This window comes from Artibeus jamaicensis, unplaced genomic scaffold (genome assembly GCF_021234435.1).
Source record: "Artibeus jamaicensis isolate MK-2021 breed Jamaican fruit bat unplaced genomic scaffold, CSHL_Jam_final contig_559, whole genome shotgun sequence".
Taxonomy (NCBI): domain Eukaryota; kingdom Metazoa; phylum Chordata; class Mammalia; order Chiroptera; family Phyllostomidae; genus Artibeus; species Artibeus jamaicensis.
Window position 1 is genome coordinate 8988648 of NW_026521887.1, and position 18492 is coordinate 9007139.

Here is an 18492-nt window from a genome sequence, read left to right on the forward strand (position 1 = left end):
CTATCATGCCATCTGCAAACAATGACAGTTTTGCTTCCTCTTCTCCAGTTTGGATGACTTTTATTTCTTTTTCTTGTCTGATTCCTGTGGCTAGGACTTCCAATACTATGTTGAATAAAGGTGGTGAAAGTGGACTTCCTTGTCTTGTTTCTTATCTTAGTGGGAAAGATTTTAGTTTCTGCCCATTGAGTATGATGTTGGCTATAGGTCTCTCATGTATGGTCTTCATTATGTTGAGGTATATGCCCTCTGTTCCCACTTTGCAGAGTGTTTTTAACATGAATGGGTGCTGTGCCTTATCAAATGCTTCTTCAGCATCTATTGATATGATTATGTGGTTTCTGTCTATCATATTGTTTATGTGATGTATTACATTTATTGATTTGTGAATATTGTACCATCCTTGCATCCTTGGGATGAATTCCACTTGGTCATGGTGTATGATCTCATTAACATATTGCTAGATGCCATTAGCCAATATAGTGTTAAAGATTTTAGCATTTATGTTTATCAATGATATTGGTCCATAGTGTTCTTTCTTAGCTGTCTTTATCTGGTTTGGGGATAAGCATGATGCTGGCTTCATAAAAGAGTTTGGGAGTCTTTTCTCTTCTTGTATTTTTTAGAATAGTCTTTGAAGGATATGGGTAAACTCTTCATGAAATCCTTTGGAAAAATCTGTTGTGAGACTGTCCAGTCCAGGGCTTTTGTGTGTTGGATGTTTTTTGATTACTGCTTCAATTTCATCAGGTGTCGTTGGTCTGCTCAGGCTTTCTGGTTCTTCTTCACTGAGTTTTGAAAGATTATATGTTTCTAGAAATTTGTCCATTTCACCTAGGTTTTCAAATTCCTTGGCATACAGTTCTTCATAGTAATTTTTTACAATCCTTTGTATTTCTGTGGTATCAGTTGTAATCTCTCCTCTTTCATTTCTGATTGTGTTTACCTGGGTCCTCTCTCTCTTTTTCTTGATAAGCCTGCTTAAAGGCCTGTCTATTTTGTTTATCTTTTCAAAGAACCAGCTCCTGGATTTATTGATCCTCAGAATTGTTCTTTTAGCCTCTATGTTGTTTAATTCTGTTCTGATTTTGGTTATTTCCTTCCTTTTACTCACAATGGGTTTTGTTTGCTGTTGTTCATCCTGTTTTTGTAGATGTAGAGTTAAGTTGCTTATTTTATATGTTTGTATATTTTCTGCGTAGACTCAGATCACTATGAACTTCTCTCTCAAAACTGCCTTTGCTGTGTCCCATAGATTTTGGACTATTGTGAGTTCATTTTCTTTTGTTTCTAGGAACTTTTTGATTTCTTCCTTGATCTCATTATTAACTCATTCATCATTTAATAGCATGTTATTCAATCTCCATAGGTTTAAGAGTTTTTCAGTTTTTTCTTTGAGAATGGTTACTAGTTTCTAGGCCTTGTGGTCGGAGAAGGTGCTTGATATGATATTAATTTTCTTGAATTTGTTAACACTTGTTTTGTGTCCTATCATGTGGACTATCCTTGAATATGTTCCAAATGCATTTGAAAAAAATGTGTATTTTTCTTCTTTGGGATGAAAGGTTTGGTATATATCAGTTAAGTCCATTTGATCTTGGTCATTGTTGAATGTTGCAATATCCTTGCTGATGTTTTTTTGAAAGATCTATTTATTTTAACACCCTACTGTCAAAGGACAGTAGGATGTCAAAATTCCTTAGTATAAGTATGTTGCTGTCAATATCTTTCTTGAAGTCCTCCAAGATTTTCCTTATATATTTGGGTGCTCCTCTGTTAGGTGCATATCTGTGCACAATGTTTATGTCTTCTTGATGGATTCTTTTCTTGAGTATTATAAATACTGTGTCCTTCTGTGTCCCTTTTTATGGACTTTGTTTTAAAGTCTATATTCTCTGATATGAATATTGCTATCCTGGGTGTTTTTTTCATGTTTATTTGTGTGGAATATTTGTTTCCAACCCTTCACTTTCAGTTTGTGTATGTCTTTTGTTTTGAGGTGGGTCTCTTGTAGGCAGCATATGTGTAGGTCATGATTTCCTATCCTTTCAGCTACTCTATGTCTTTTGGTTGCAGCATTTAATCTATTTATTTTTAAGGTTATGATTGATAGGTACTTATTTATTGCTATTCTACTCCTGCTGTACCTGTGTTTCTCTCTCTCTCATTCTATTTCTTCCTCTTCTTAAAGCAGTCCCTTTAGCATATCTTGCAGTGCTGGTTTGGAGGCATATTCTCTCACCCTTTTTTTTGTCTAGGAAACTCCTTATTTCACCTTCCACTTTAATTGTGAGCCTTGCTGTGCAGAATAGTCTTGGTTGCAAGCCTTTATTTATCATTATTTGGAATAAGTCTTGCCATTTCCTTCTGACTTTCTGTGTTTACATTGAGAAATCAGCTGCTAGTCTTACTGTATGTTACTTCCTGTTCTCCCTTGATGCCTTTAAGATTCTCTCTTTTCTTAGAATTTTGCCATTTTAATTATAATGTGTCTTGGAATCGACCTCTGTGGGTTTTTCTTGATTGGGACCTCTGTGTTTTCTAGGTTTGTGTGACTTTTTCTCTCATCTAATTAGTGAAGTTTTCTATGTTACTTTTTCAGACAGGTCTTCTACATCTTGTTCCTCTTCTTTTCCTTCTGGTATTCCTAATATATAGATATTATCATGTTTCATGGTGTCTCGTAGTTCCCTTAACACCTCTTCATTCTTTTTGAGTCTTTTTCCTTTTGTTGCTCTTTCTGGGAGTTTTTTTTTTTCTACCTTGTCCTCTAGCTCGGTGATTTGATCCTCTGCTACATCTACCTGGCTTTTGATTTATTCTACTGTGTTCTTCAATTCAGAAATTGTATTTTTCATTTCCTCTTGGCTCTTATGAATAGTTTCTATGTCCTTTTTCATGCTCATATAGTTTGCAGTAAGTTTCTTGTAGTTTCCCTGTAGTTTTTGGTAATTCTCAGTGAGCTCATTGAGCTTCCTTATAACCACTATGTTGAACTCAATGATTGATAGTTGATCTGCCTCTATTTTATTTATCATTCTTTCTGAGGATTCCTAAGGAGGACTTTCAGTGGGGGGTTGTTTCTTTGTCTTCCCATTGTTTGTGAGACTCTTGTTTACCTCTGTTTCTTAAATTCATCTGTTTTGACTCACTGAGTTTGTGGTGTGAAATTCTATTGTGGTGGACCTTTGAGATTTAGTGGTGCAGTCTCCTTGATCTCTTGAACTTTATGCTTTGGATGTCCCTTTTGCCATTTATGTTGGCTTTCTGGATGTAATTGTGTCTTGATTGGTGTTGAGTAATTCTTTTGTGGGTCTTTCCCTCCAGGTTGTTGGCTGAAGGTCACTCTGCCCACTACATCTTGTATGCTGTTGTGCTGGTACTGCCAGAAGAGAAGCACAAAGGCCAAGGAACAAACCCACATCAGCAAAAATATCTGCAATCCCACTATCAGTAGCAAATGAACCAATATTAATAAGGTTGTAAAGAGATTAAGACTATTATAAGAAAAGAGAGAAGTAAACTATAATAGTATTCTAGTGACTTAATACATGTAAACTTGCTGAACAAGAAATGAATGTTAGAAAGCTATCCAGGATAGAAAATATCACTCACCATGGAGAAGACCACCATGGACTTCAGCTAGGTAGCCTCTAGTATTTACCACTGTTTTGCCTTTCCGAATCTGCTTCTGGTGTTGTCAGATTTTGAGCCTGTCTCACCTTAGGCAGTCTGCTTGGAGGCTGCCAAGGTTCTACTGTATGTGGCTGTTTCCTTCAGTTGTTAATCTAGTCACTCTGCACTCAGCAGTGAGGCTTCAGCTCCATAGGGTGGGGCAGAATTCCTTCTGTTGTTGGGGCTGTGGTTTTCCCTCAAGCTGCTGCCTCTCGGATTGGAGTGGTTGTCTGAGCAGCATGGCTACTGCCTTGGTGGTGATGACTCAGCACAGGGACCCCGGTGGCTGCACTCTCAATTCTCTCCCTAAAGCTTCTGTCCCCAGTCTTTCCCCAAGTGCCTCTAGTCCACTCTGGTCCCCTTTTTTCCAGGGATCTACTGTCTGTGGCTGTCTCCTTAAGTTATTAATCTAGTTACTCTGCACTCGGTAGTCAGGATTAAGCACCACAGAGCTGGAGCAGAATTTCTCCTGGGGGCAGGGCTATTGTTTCCCCTCTGCCTTCTGCTGCTGCCCTCTGGAGGATTACTCAGCTCCAGGATCCCGGCAACTACTCTCTCTGCTCTTTCCCCAAAGCTTCTGTCCCCAGTTTCTCCTCAGGAGCCTCCAGCCCACTCTGACCTGGCCTTTGCTGGAACTGTGGGTAGGTGACTACAACTGAAAATTTGTGCATTGGCCCTTTAAACAACTCTTTGCATCTCCAGCCCTCCATCTCTGGAGGAGAACAACCCTGCCACTTATCGCCACCAGTTGTTATCTGTGTACTTTTTGGAGCTCCGGTGTTCTAGGCTGGGGATCCCAGCTTAGGGTTTAGGTCCCATTCTTCTCAGGGCAATCCAACTGGCCACTTAATTATCCTGGTGGTGCTATGGCCTGTGGGTACCTGGCCAGCTTTCTGAAGTCTCTACCTCACCCCTTACCAGTCAGGGTGTGCTGAAGCTGATTCTTCTGCCTGTTTGATGTTATGAGGCTTCTCTCTCATTATTGTTCAGTTGTTTGGTCTGTATGATTTCTCCACAATTTAGTTGTAAATTCAGATGGTCCTGGGAGGATGTTAGTGTGGCTTCCACTCACTCCTCTGCCAGCTTGCCTCTTACTCCCCTATTCTTACATATAAAATATATTCCATACAATTAGTTTTAGAAAATTCTGCAGTCCTCTGAGGAAAAGTTGAAAATAGAATATACTGTGTATAAATACAGTTATATTAAAAGTTTCCCCACATTTCTATTTCCTGTGTTGCTTATAATTAGTCTATGTAATTTTTCCCAACCAGTTTTAATTATAAGCAGTAAATTCTGTAAGCATTAAATGCTTTTCTGAGCATCTGGACCAGTGCTCCCATTGTTGGTTGGGAACACTGCTGGGAGAGTGTGTAAGAATCACTGAGGAGTTTGTGCCCAGGTTTCCACTGGCCCAGGTTCTCAGGTTTGGCCTACATTGGGTGAGGAGGCTGGGGTTTGTGGGGCTGGACTGGTGGGGACTAGTGGGGACTCTGCCTTACAGGCCTGCAGCTGTGCAGGCAAAGGTTTGTGCTGTTGGGGGTCAGGGTTTGGGGGTAGTTTTGAGGGCTGACTGCCCCCACGGCTGAATTTCAGAACCTGTGGGCAGAGCTGTTGGGGCAGGGCAGTGGCTGCCGTGATGGCGGATCTGGGCCCAGCCTGTCTGTACCACTGGGGCTTGGCCAAGGCTCATGGAAATGTGAGAACTCTGGAAGAGGGGGTGGTGTCCTGACTTTGTCCCATAGTCCCATATCCAGCTTCTCCGGGAGGCACAGAGGTCTGGACCCTTGGAGTGATATACCTGAGGAGCAACCCCACAGAGCCTCTGGAGCTTTGGGGCAGATCAGCAACACCTGAAGGATGCACTGTTAACAATCTCTACACTTTTTCCAAGAGCAGCAAAAAAATGCATAGATCCTGGGGTATGAATACTGGCTGATGGTACTCACCACAATCCTCACAGGGTCAGGAAGAAATGAATGTGCTGCTACTACCAGGAGAAGAGGCATATGTGGCTAAAACAAGCTATCAGACTTGATTGGTGATACTTGTGGAAAGAGGGGAAAAACATACAAGAGGAATCACATGTGAAAGAGGAAGAGCAGTGGGACAAGGGAACAGGTGATGCTTTCAGGATGGCAAGTGCTGAGGGTTTCAGGGCATGTGTGTGGGACAGCCAGCATCAGGAAAGTCTCTGATAAGGTGGAGCAAAGTTGAATCCCCAAGATCTACTAAGAGAAAAAGGGGACTTGATGTGCCAGCAACACAGGGATAAGCTTTGGGCTCACATCCCAGAGGAGCCAAGCCAGAGGCAGAACTGTGGTCCACACTGCAATAAATGCTGAGGTCCCCGAAAGGAAGTGGTGATGAGGTGTCCAGTTGGACTGGGAACTGTGGGCCCAGGAAGCTCCCCGCTTCCCCAGACTAGATGGTAAAGCAGAAATACCTCTTACTTTGTCTGAGAACCTCAGGCTTCTGTCACAGTCAAGGAATCCTTTAATGACAGGACCCTCTGTGAAGAGAGGACGGTTGTTAGTTTGTTGACAGGAACAGGGTTGCCATGGGAGTGCTGTGGGGCAAAGAGGAGAACCATGCCTCTCTTAGGGAAGCTTAATGATTGTGGCCAAGGATGAGGCTGACAAAAAGAGAGATAGAGGAGTTTGTTCCCTGGACAAGGAAGAAGGAGTGACACCACCCCTACCCACCCAGTCTGGTCTGAATGACAGAGAGAATGTCATAGCATATTTACATGACTCACATCTTAAAAAATTAATGATGCTCCCTTATAATGCAGGAATGTATCCCTACTGATGGCATAGTCATTATGTCATTTTTGTAGTTGACAATCACATCAGGGTGTGAAGGTGGCCAAATCACTCCCCATTACACAAATGAAGGTATTTAGATCCAAAAAACTAGTGCCAAGATGCCTCAGAGGGTATGGTTGAATCCAAGCTTTCTGAGCTCAAGTACAGACTTATTTCAAGTCTAGTCTAATCCAGTATCACATCTAGTCTAATCCAGTATTAATCTGTATTGATTAATGATTGGATATTGATTAATGATCAATACAGAGTCGTCCTAGGATAGAGAGTGTACCAACTAGCAGGAAATTCTTTCTTATTGGAAAAGAATACTTACTGGAAGTTTTTTCTTTAAAAAATGGGATTGGAGGTGCTAACCAGGGTCTTTTCTTACCCAGCAGCCTGGTAAAGGACTCATGGTGTTCAGGTAGCACTGTAGACACATACTTCCTCTTGAGCTTCATCTTAAGTAAAAATAGTGTGTCTACCACCCAGAAGTCCTTAGCCGGAGGGGAAGTCTCCTCCTCTGAATCCTTCTCTGTTGATCAATCCCTCTTCTTCTTCCGGCCATTGGACTGGGACTGAGGGAGGCAGCAGGAATCTATGCTGAGGGCTGAGTATAGAAACCTGGTACAAAATAAAACTTTTGCTTTTAGAATCCATCTACTGGTCACCTAAACCCCACCCCAACCCACCCCACTTATCCCCCTAAAACAAACCCCTCCATTCTCTCCAGTCTCATAGACTACTGGCCTTCAAGAGGAAAAAAGGAATGCTCCACCATTTTCTCCCTTCCCTTCTTGGATTTTATTTGCTAAGCTTCTTTTCTTGCTTTTGCTAAACTTCTTTTCTTGCTTCCCAGGCTTTCTCTTCATGAGACTACTCTTGTCCCCAGCTCTGTAATCTCCAATCCCTGGCTTTCTGAATCTGTTTTTTTCTTTTACACACACCCTACTTAGGTCCTTCTTTCTGCTTAATGGTCACCCTTCTGAAATCCCTTTTGACCCCACATTCTTCACCTGGTGGTCCTGGGTTGACTTCAACTACTCTCACCTCCAAGGTGTGTACCCTCAGGAGCTAGACTGGGGACTCAGGTTCTCAGGTTGGAAACTTGGCTCACAACTGGCCATGAATCTCCCAAACACTTTCCTTTCAGGAAACATAGACTCTAATCTTTTTAAAATTTCCTCCTGAATTCTGGGCAAACACTGATTATTATCCCTTCTCCAAATGCAGATGAAGCTAGGATGGGTGAAAACTCTAGAAAAGGCTATTGTCCACCTCCACTTCCAAGCACCATGGAGTTTGAGCCTTCCATTCAGGAAGTTCAGAAGCCTCTGATGTCATTGTTTATTCCAACTTGACAACCAGTTTGAAAGATTCAAGCACATATATGTAACTGCCATTCATGTAACTGTCATACTTACAAGTAATTTCCATGTGTGCACTTCTGGAGATTAGGGGTAAACAGTATCTCCTGCTACTGGCCCAACAACCTCAGAGCAGCCTCCACAATTCTCCTCAAGTGTCAGCATAGCCCCTTACCTACTGCCAAGCAGACACTCTATTCTTTCCATTCTGAGCTTGAAATATGTTGGTCTCTCTTATTTCACATTCCTATTTCAGAGTGTAGCCTGGTGGGGGGCGGTGACAAGGACATTTAGCAAAATCAGAAATGCTAAGACCTTACCAGAATGAGACAAATGTGGAAAGAAGATCTTGTTGTGTATGTTGACCTGTCGAATTAAAAAGTTACTTTAAAACACTCAGTTTGGCAAAGCTCTATGTTTACAGACAAGATGTTCAGGATTTGGTATAAGAGACATGCATCCCCTACCCTCAGGCAGATTTTAGTACAAAAGACATTGTGAGAACCTAAAATTCTAGAAAATGTACATGTGCTCATGCACTGCAGATGGTATATGCAATTTCAATGAATCTATGGATCTCCCAAAGCTTGCCCCTCAAGTGCAGTTAAGAAACTCTAGCCTACATATCAAAATTTTCAGCCTGTGTATCACTCTTGACCCAGAAATTTCACCACCACTAGTATATCCTATGAATAAAATCTCACACACGTTAAAAAAAAAGAGTCACTTGGTGAGTGTTTTTTTAAAAATACCATTTCTTATACTCCACCCTGGAGGTTCTGATTTAGTATGTCTTAGGTGAAGGATGACTGGGGTTGAGAATGTTTGAAAAACTTTGGTTCAAATGTTAAGCAGTCTTTGGAAACTAATATATTATAAAGTCTGTTCTACACATTTAAAAATTTTTTTCAGTTATAGTTGATACTCAGTATTATGTTAGTTTCAGGTGTATAATACAGTGATTAGACATTTATATGACTTATGAAGTGATCGTCCTAATAATTCAAGTACCTACTTGGCACCAATTAAAATTATTACAATATTACTGACTATATTCCCTATGTTGTACTTTTCATTCCTCTGACTATTTTTGCAATTGCCAATTTGTACTTTTTAACCCCTTCCCCTTGTTCACTCAGCCCCCAACGCACCTACCTAGCAATCACGTTTGTTCTCTGTATCTATGAGTCTGTTTCTATTTTGTTTGTTCATTTATTTGGTTTTTTAGATTCCATATACAAGTGAAATCATACTGTATTTTTCTTTCACTTAGCATAATACCATGTAGGTCCATGGAAACTACTATTTTAAACCATTTTCTTTTGTCCAATTTGTGGATTAATATTACACAAACAACCACACACATACACACACACAAAAAAAACTAGGTAACTCCTTTCAATTTTCCATACAATTTAAGTACAATTTGGAAAAATTTTGAAAGCCACTTTTTTAAAACACCCACCTTCTCCATCCAACCTTTGTGGATATTATAAGATTAAACAACCACAATAAAAAATGATCTCCTTTTTTGATTTTTCATAATCTCTAAATTATGGCCATTAATCAAAATAAAATGTCTTTTACTGAATTATTGGATGATGAAAATTATCGGAGGCTCTGCTACTACTTGGAGACTGGGAGAACCATTAAGGGGCTATTTTGAGATTAGGAAACTTGACATTCTTTAAAACCCCATGATCAACCTGTGGTAATTTTTAACTCTGACGTGCTTCTCTTAAAATTTTCTTATACCTACAACTGTTTCCAGAATAACTCACAAAATTCTAAACACATGAAATTCTTTTCAAACATCTAGTGAAAGACAAGGGCTTGTTAAATGGATTGACCGAATTTTTTGAGTAAAGGCTCTGGAGAGGCTGCTCAGCCTACATGTACCAGCTGATCGCCTTAATTTGTGATCAATACTATAGTGACTTAGGAGACACAAAGCAACTTTATTCCCTCTTGTACTTCTGATCTGCTAGTTTGTCATGCAGGGTGCAAAAACAAATGGATATTGGGCCATTTGGGTCATAGTCTATCCCGAATTCTTTTGCCAAATCCCATAATTTTTAAAAGTCAAAGAAAATTCAATTTTCACATAAAATTCTTGGTGAAGTAATGACACTGTTTTGAGGTATTTGTAGAAAGAGCTGGAAAAATATAATATGTTGCTCTTTGGGGATTTAGTAAGTATACTCAATATAAAAAGTAAAAAACAGAACTATTTTTTTTTCAATCAGTGTGTTGACAAAAGGGGAAAGGGAAAGAAAAGCCTGTGTGGGGAGATGGTCTTTTGAAAGGTTTGGCAACCTTTGTTTAGTAGCTCATCTTGGGTGGCCCTTGAAAACCAGCTGAGACTGGACCATGCATGTAACACTCTGTTTTTGCAGGGGTACATTCTGATTTGTAAGGTCCAAGACATAAATAAAACACCCAGATGAAAAGTGCATTTGGAGAGAGAGGCGGAGAGAGGTCAGAGAGATGGTTGCTATGAACCCATTAGTCAAAATTTCGACCTGCCTTTTGACCCAGCAATTCCACTGCTAGGATTATACCCCAAGAATCCTAAAACATCAATTTCAAAGAACCTATGCACCACAATGTTCATAGCAGCACAATTTACAATAGCCAAGAGTTGGAAGCAACCTAGGTGCCCATCAGTAAATGAATGGATCAAAAAATTGTGGTACACATACACAATGGAATTCTATGCAGCAGAGAGAAAGAAGGAGCTATTACCCTTTGCAACAACATGGATGGAACTGGAAAGCATTATGCTGAGTGAAATAGGTCAAGCATTGAAGGACAAATACCATATGATCTCACCTTTGACAGGAAGCTAAAGAATAAAACAAACAAGCAAACAGAATAAAAACAAAGACACTGAAATAGAGAACAAGTGGGCAGTGACCAGAGGGGAGAGGGAAGGTAATTCAAGGGGAAAAAGGGGGAGGGATTTTGAGGAACAAGTATGAAAGACACAGGGATGAGGACTGGGGAAGGTGGAATTGGAGGGAGGGGGGAGACAGGGCGGGGGGGTGGGATGGGAGAAATAGATAAAAAATGTACTTGAAAAGTAACTAAATAAAATTTATTATAAAAAAAATTTAGTGATGTCTTAGTTTTCTGGCTAAAGTGATCAGCTTTGCTGTGTCCTTGGGGCAGATATGGAACTCGGGTTGTTTTAAGAGAGACAAGAACTCAGCTGCCTGCCTTTTTCCTCTGAGCAGAAGCCTGATTAGAAGGAAAAACACATCTAGCTCATGAAAGTTCTTGAGCAAAGGGGACTGATGACAGAGGTTTGTTTGAGAATGGCTTGAAAGGACTGACATTATACTTCTAGGGACAGTCATGTACGAATTTAACTTCACTCTTTAGACTTGGGGAAGACAAGAATTGGAAACCCCCTGTGCCTAATCTCTGGAAAAGAAGGTTCTATTCACAAAGCTGTGGGAAAGTCAGATTGAAATATGTGGACAGATCAATACCACTGGGGTAAAGGTCAGAAAGTGAGTTCAGGCTAGGCACCTACCTTCTCTCAACTTCAGTTTTATATGTGAAATAGGAATAATAGAACAACGGTCTCACCAGGACATGGCAAAATAATAAACGAGATAATCCACTCAAAGCTCTGAGTCTCACACATCATAAACTCTCAAAAAATGTTAGATATAATTTATTTAAGCTTAAAAATAATTATTGTCACATTTTACTTGTTTTAAAGATAAAAATGAAATTAAATACTATTGCAAAACATTTTAATTTTATAAAAGTTCTTGAGGTTCAAAAGTAAGAAGAAAATTCTCTGCCCATTCTCTCCCTTTCTCCCTTACCTCTGTTCTCCCAAGGAAACAGACTTCCTGGGTTCTAAACTTATTCCCCGTTTATGGATCTGGGCCAAGTTTGCCTGAGACTTTTAATTTGTTGATGTAAGATTACCATATTGAAATTAAATACTTTTTTTATTTTTTCAAAATTCATAGAAAAGATAATAAAAGCATAGTAGAATATTTTTAGAATTCACCCTCAAGGAAACAGGATGGATGAATGAATAAATGACTTCAAAAACCTGGAAGTGACATTTAAATAGATTTGATAAGAAAGTTTAATAATTTCTTGTTCCCTGTTTCAAAAAAATAGACACATTTTAATAAATGTGCAGCTGGGAGAATTATAAATTAATCATATAGTAAAAATTCAATTTTAAAAGATAAGAAATGTCTGTACTATTTTCACAAACAATAATTGATGCTGAGAGAATTTATAATCATCAAGTTGAATAAAAAATACAGTGACAAAGTAGTTTTTATTATCTCTTATGTAATAAAGTGAAATTTTAATTTAATAGTTCTATAAACCACTTATCTAGGTTTACATCCTTTCTCTATGTCTGTGTTTCCTCATCTGTGAAATGATTCTAATAAGAATTAAATGACATGATGCATGACATGCTTAGAACAAGCCTGGCACATGACATGCTCTCAGGAAACATTTTTTGTTGGATGAATCTATTTTTACATGGCAATCAGCAGAATTTGGGAGGATATTAACTGATGAGCTCTCTATTTTACCATGGAAACTTCCCTATCTTCCAAAGCATTTTGTCACATTTTTGTGAGAGTTTTGGTAGATCTCTCTCTCTCTCTTGGTGTGTTTCCTTTTTTATAATGTAGTCAGATAAGTAAATATTCGTTCAGTTTTACATCAATTTCTATCTTTAACACTTTTCCTTAAATGGTTTTGTTTATTAAGATCAAAGGTAATTATGGAGCATCACTAAACAGAAGATACCAGGGTTGCTGGAGTCCTGAATGGGCTGTAGAGGCTGCAAGAGGCTATCTCATGGAAAGAGTTCTGCAGAATGCTGAGAGAGCATGGGACATGGTGCTCCGTGCCCTCAGCAGAGGAACAAGATAATGTGGGCTTGAAGGGAGTTTCAGCCATTCAAGATGGAGTGAGAGTTTTTATTTTCTTCAGATAAAATCCTGGAAGTGGAGTTGCAGGGTAGTATGATAGGTCTATTTTTAATTTTTTTGAGGAGTCCCAATGGTGTGATGTCACCATTTTACTGGAAAAAGCCCCAAAGTTTGTGAACCTAAGCGACCAGACAAAGAGTTGTTGATTGATATGCTGCCTACTGTAGTGACACTTAGCAATTAAAAATAAATCAGTGACTTATGTTTTCTTTGGGGGCTTATAAAATCAAATAAATGCTATGAATCTGCTAGAGTGTGTGTTTCTCTTGTTTACACTTTTATTCCCAAACCTTAAATCTTCCACTTATAACAAACAAATCACATACACAACAATGACAACTCTTCATGAGTTAAGTTAGGGACTAGGAAGGACTGATGTGTGATTGGCAACAGACAGCAAAATGGACACAGCTAGAATAAAGGATCTGAAGTCATTGAGAAGGGTGGGATGATGGTGGGTTATTATATGTTTAGCCAATTCAAGTGGAGCCTGTGGGTATAGGGATGAAAGTAAGTGCTAGTAAATTCAGTGGCACTATGTCCTTGAAGCTTCAGGTTAAATAAAGCAGGCAGATTGTAAGCTCCACAAATGTCATTACTGTTCCATGTTGTACACCCAACACAAATCAATGTGCCTGATACCACAGTGGATGCAAATATTTTCTGTGAAAATGAATGAATGAGAAACAATAGGATAAGCTGAAGTTTTCTGGAGAGAACATATCAGTGTGTTGGGAAGTTGATTTCTGATATAAAGAACAAGACATATTTAAAAGATTGATATTTGTGATAGTCAAGATCTGAGGCTCTGTAGTTTACAAAGGGCTCTAGCAATGGGGATAAAAGTGAAAAGAGCCTTGTACATCAAAGGAATGAGAAATGACCAAAAAAATCACCAGTGAGGATTTGTGAAAAGAAAATCTGCGCAGTCCTGCACATGTGAAGATCTGCATATAGGTCCTGAAAAGCTCAGTGCAGAAAGATCTGGGAATTAAGACTGATGACAAGTTGTCTTGTTGATTTTTATGTAATAATGTTGTTGGTATGGCCTGTCTCTAAGGGAGAAGCAGCATAGAGACTTGATATAGTAATAGTAGCTGAATACCAATAGATGGTGATGGAAATTGTAAGAACAGATGCTCATTTAGGAAGGTGAATATAGAGAACAAACATATGGGACAGCAAGTAAGAGACATTCTGGAATACATAATTTAGAAAACAGATTCAGAACAGTTTAATGCCCACCCAAGGGGGCTACAAGGAGAAGAAATGACCTATAGTGTTTCAACACTTTACTATTAAAGAAAACTGAGTTTATTAGCTTTAATTTGGCCAAGACAGTGGGAATGACCTAAGGAAAGTATATACCAACAGAAGTGAAATATAGCTATCAAAGAATATAACACTGGATATTAACCACTTAAAAGAGAGCAAATGAACCAAAGTACTTCCTCTGCCAGAGTTGCCATTAGCTGTTTCTGAGTAACTCAAGATTTATCAGTGGACATATTGTAACTGTGCATTCTCCTCATACTATTGAACTATTTAAATACCAACTACTTCTAATGAGTATGAAAAAGCTGCTGGAAGCCATGATTTTTGAATTTAATACAGTGCTTCATAAAGCACACTTCTGTAAGTAGAAAACATATTGTGTTATAAGTACATAATGGTGATAAGGCTAAGATACACAGAAGCAATTTCCTATCAAATAATAAGCTTACCTAGGATACTTAAATATCCCTGCTGCTCTTTATCAGGGGAATAAAAGGTTTGCTGCACTTAGTTATATTGATTCAACATAAATGAATGTGTAAAACAATACTTCCTTATGTAAAGGAAAATTATTACAATCGATTGCCTCAAATTAATTTTGTACTCTTTATCAGGGATGTCAAACTCATTTTCACTGGGGCGTCACATCAGCCTTGCAGTTGCCTTCAAAGGGCCGAATGTAATTTTAGGACTGTATAAAGGTAACTACTCCTTAACTAGGGGCAAGGAGCTCGGTGCTGCTGCAGGGTAGAAACAAGGTGCTGAGCAGATAAAACAAGGTGGAGGGCTGGATATGGCTCACAGGCCTTGTGTTTGCCTCTTGTGCATTATATGTTTGTAATTTGAACTTATTTTGTTACTTGCATGCTTTACATAATATTTAATATTATTAAATTAGTCAAAATTTTAGTGATTCAGGTGATGGTTTTTGAGTTTCTGTGTTTGTGTGGAGTTAAACATATATAATATGTTCAATTTGGAGAGTTTGGAGAGAATTTTCTTGGGCACTTTGATTTCATGGCACTTTTGCAGTGGATAAAATCAGGGTGAAAGTGGATGACAACTAATGTCACTTATTAAGTTGCATTATTTTGGTGGGCCAAATAATTAACAACATGGAGATTTTTAAAAAATAAATTCTGGATGTCTACTTCTAGAAAAACATGTCCGTAATCATTGGTTTTGCTTCAGGTGGTATATTTATAATAAAAGCTGCATAACATTCATATGTGAAGGTGTCACATTTATGCATCAAATATTTTTCAGATCATAAGTTAGGGCCAAGTCATAAGAACCATAAATGGCCATTCATAAGTCTCCACTGACTCAGTGAAAAAGGCATTAAGACTAGTGGCTTAATAAATTTTCTTGTATCTATTTTGAACAACATTGTGATGTCACTGTTTTTCTTTGTTTCTCCTCACCCAAGGACATGCTTATCGGTAATAGAGAGGGGGAAGAAAGAGAGGTAGAGAAACTCAATGTGAGGGGGAAACATTGTTTGGTTGCCTTTTGTTTGTGCCCCAGCTGGGGACTGAACCTGCAACCCAGGCCTGTGCCTTGACTCAGAATTGAACGTGTGACTTTTCAGTCTACAGGATGATGCTCAACAAAGTGAGCCACACCAGCCAGGGCTGAAGCCAGTCTTTATTTCCTCCCTTTTGTGTGTGATCTTAAAGAATTTCTGAAAGAGTCTGTATTCAGTTTTGAGTACAAGAGAGACTGTGGTTCAAGAAGCATCCAAAGTTGAGACCACCAGATGTTTCTCCCCCACACTAAATCAGAGAACAAGCTTAATTTGAATATTTTGCATACATTTACATATCAATGCCAGGGGTCCCTAACTCCAATTATGTAAAATAAAATTAATTAGTTCAGCCTACTGCAATCCCATGTTTAAATCTAACATTTGGGACAAGACAGCCTGGAAATACCTAGCCCATCTTAAAGCAAATCAGTTTGATTTCTTCTGGGTACACAGATGTATCTACCTAAGTGCATCAATGACAACATAGATGTAGAGGCAGGTACTCAAACATAGTGAATCAGATTCAAAGCCCATTTTTCCTGAGCTTCTGTGTTCTCTTTCCCAGTGTAAATTGAAATTGCACATTATAGTATGTGCAATTAGACATACATCCAACTGCACATAGATACAACACATTGTATCTATCTTCTGTTTCTTGGTTAGGGTTCTTCTCTAGTTCCAAGGAGCAGAAGATAAGAGTATCAGTGCACATTCCTGGTGTTAAAACTATTGGCATTTTCTTGACTTGGCATCTTCACGGTTATGCACTTCCTCTAGGACATAATCCCTCCATTACTTGCTTTTAGAAGTCCTCCTAATCAGTCCTCAACATCAGCATGATCAATGACAAACACCTTAGATTTTGTAGTCAAATAGAGTTTCTTTTAAATTTCAAGTTTACTTGTGTGGCCATGGTCAAGTTATTAGCTGCCTCAAGGCTGGAGTTTCTAGTGCTTTCCTGAAAAGACAAGATGTCTCCTTTCTTCTACCAGTTGTAAAGGATAAATAAAATATCACTGCAGAGTGCCCAAACATAGTATGCATCCAAAAACCATTCACTACTCATCTTTCTTTAAGACTCAATCCAAGGTTAATCAAATGAGGAATGTGTCTGTTGGTACACAGTGTTATCAGGCACCACCTGCCTTTACATCTCTTGCACTTGTCTGCTGTTTGTGTCCTGAATGTCAGACATATATATAATACGTCTCCTTTCTTCAATGGCTGCTGGATCATGGAGGGCATTAGCAGTGACAAAAGGAGGCAACATATATAGAAAGATGTAGATGGTCAGAATTGTGGAAATTTAAGTGCAAGCAAGCAGGCCTCTCATCTCCCTTGTCAATGTAATTTGGGTTTATAGTTCAGAGTAGCTAGAAGAATTGATGTAATCACATAATTCATAAAAGAAGAAAAAACTCCATTTACAGTAGGTTCTGCCCCATGCTCTCTGGCCCACATCATTTATGGCAAGAACAAAATTGGGGGATTAACTTGGGACTTGTACTGGAAACAGATGTCTCTGAGTGTCACATTAAATTAACCTGAGGGAAAATCATGGGAAACATCTAAGTATTTCATCTGGATTGATCAGCTGTGCTCCGGCGAGACCACCTATAGGTGGAGGCAGCTCTAGATGTATAAGCATAAACCTCAAAAATTTCCTACTCGTATGGGTACCCTGAGAGGTGAAGCTATTTTACTCCAGTTAGTCTAGACCGGTAGTGTCTAAAGTGGCATGCAAACTGTTTATGAGGAACACAAGATGATCTATTGAGTTGAGAGAAAAAAATTCAGGCTTTTATTGAAATTGATTTTTGCCTCGTTCTTTTAGAACTTCTATTTGCATGTGTTTATTAAATACAGTATAATGGAACACATATATAATTAACATGTGAATGGACACACATTGGATATTCATCGTTTTTGGGGGGGGCGTTTTGTGATCAGGGTGTAAAAAGAGGTAGGTCACTAACACAGCTCTCTCTTTCTTTTCCCAGACTGCTTTGCACTCACTCACCAGAGCTAACTTCAGCATGCTCAAAAGGAAACAGAGCTCCAGGGTGGAGGCCCAGCCAGTTACTGACTTTGGTCCTGATGAATCTCTGTCAGACAATGCTGACATACTCTGGATTAACAAGCCAGTAAGTTTCTTTTTTAAGTATGGTGAAGCACATGCTGATGTAAAGGAAATTTAATTCATATATTCAAATATCATGTACCTTTGGCTTTGAAATGTGTGTTTGAGTGCAGTAGAATATGGATAAGTCTAGGAGTCTGAAAGTTAAGAACAACTGAGATGAAATAATGAGGTTTTGTTCTGAGTTACTCACATAGGAAGGTATGGTAGGTAGCCTCTCCTCTCCTCTTCTGTACATGCTGTCCTCACAGTCACCCCATGTAGAAATGATAGCACTTCGCAGGCTGATCCAAGGCTAAAGTCCTACATGAGCAACCTCTTTTACCAAGCCTTCTTTACTTGTAGTTCTCAACATGAATGAATCTGTAAAGAGGAAATCAAATGTTTGGAGTTAAAGTTCTCCGTCTGTGTTGCAAGTTTTAATTAAAGGAAAGGTTAATGAGAGAGTGGGTACTGTCTCTTGAAGAATTTTGTCACCTCTCTGTCTAAGCTGATGGGCATTTGAGGGGAAGAGCTGATATATCAAGTACTATTGTATATTAGGCAGGGTAGCATCCAGAGCTAAGACAGAATGGCATATTCATAGGTCTTGAAAACTCAACTCTATGAGCCAGAATAGGATCAATTTCACCATGTGTCAGAAATTATGCTGGCTCAGAGGACACAAAAAATGGGAACAACATGGTTATGACTCATCACTACTTTGCAGTCTGATATG

At 39.0% G+C, this 18492-nt stretch overlaps 1 protein-coding gene across 2 annotated transcripts in view; it reads left to right on the forward strand.

Moving 5' to 3' along the window:
• Positions 1 to 18492, forward strand: part of NALCN (sodium leak channel, non-selective) — a 416515-nt gene that overhangs the window by 12912 nt on the left and 385111 nt on the right. For both annotated transcript variants that reach the window (XM_037142536.2, XM_053670341.1), the window contains exon 2: positions 17635 to 17778. In XM_037142536.2, the coding sequence (XP_036998431.2) occupies positions 17671 to 17778 (108 nt within the window). In that variant the 5' untranslated portion in view covers positions 17635 to 17670. The remainder of the gene's footprint in view (positions 1 to 17634; positions 17779 to 18492) is intronic.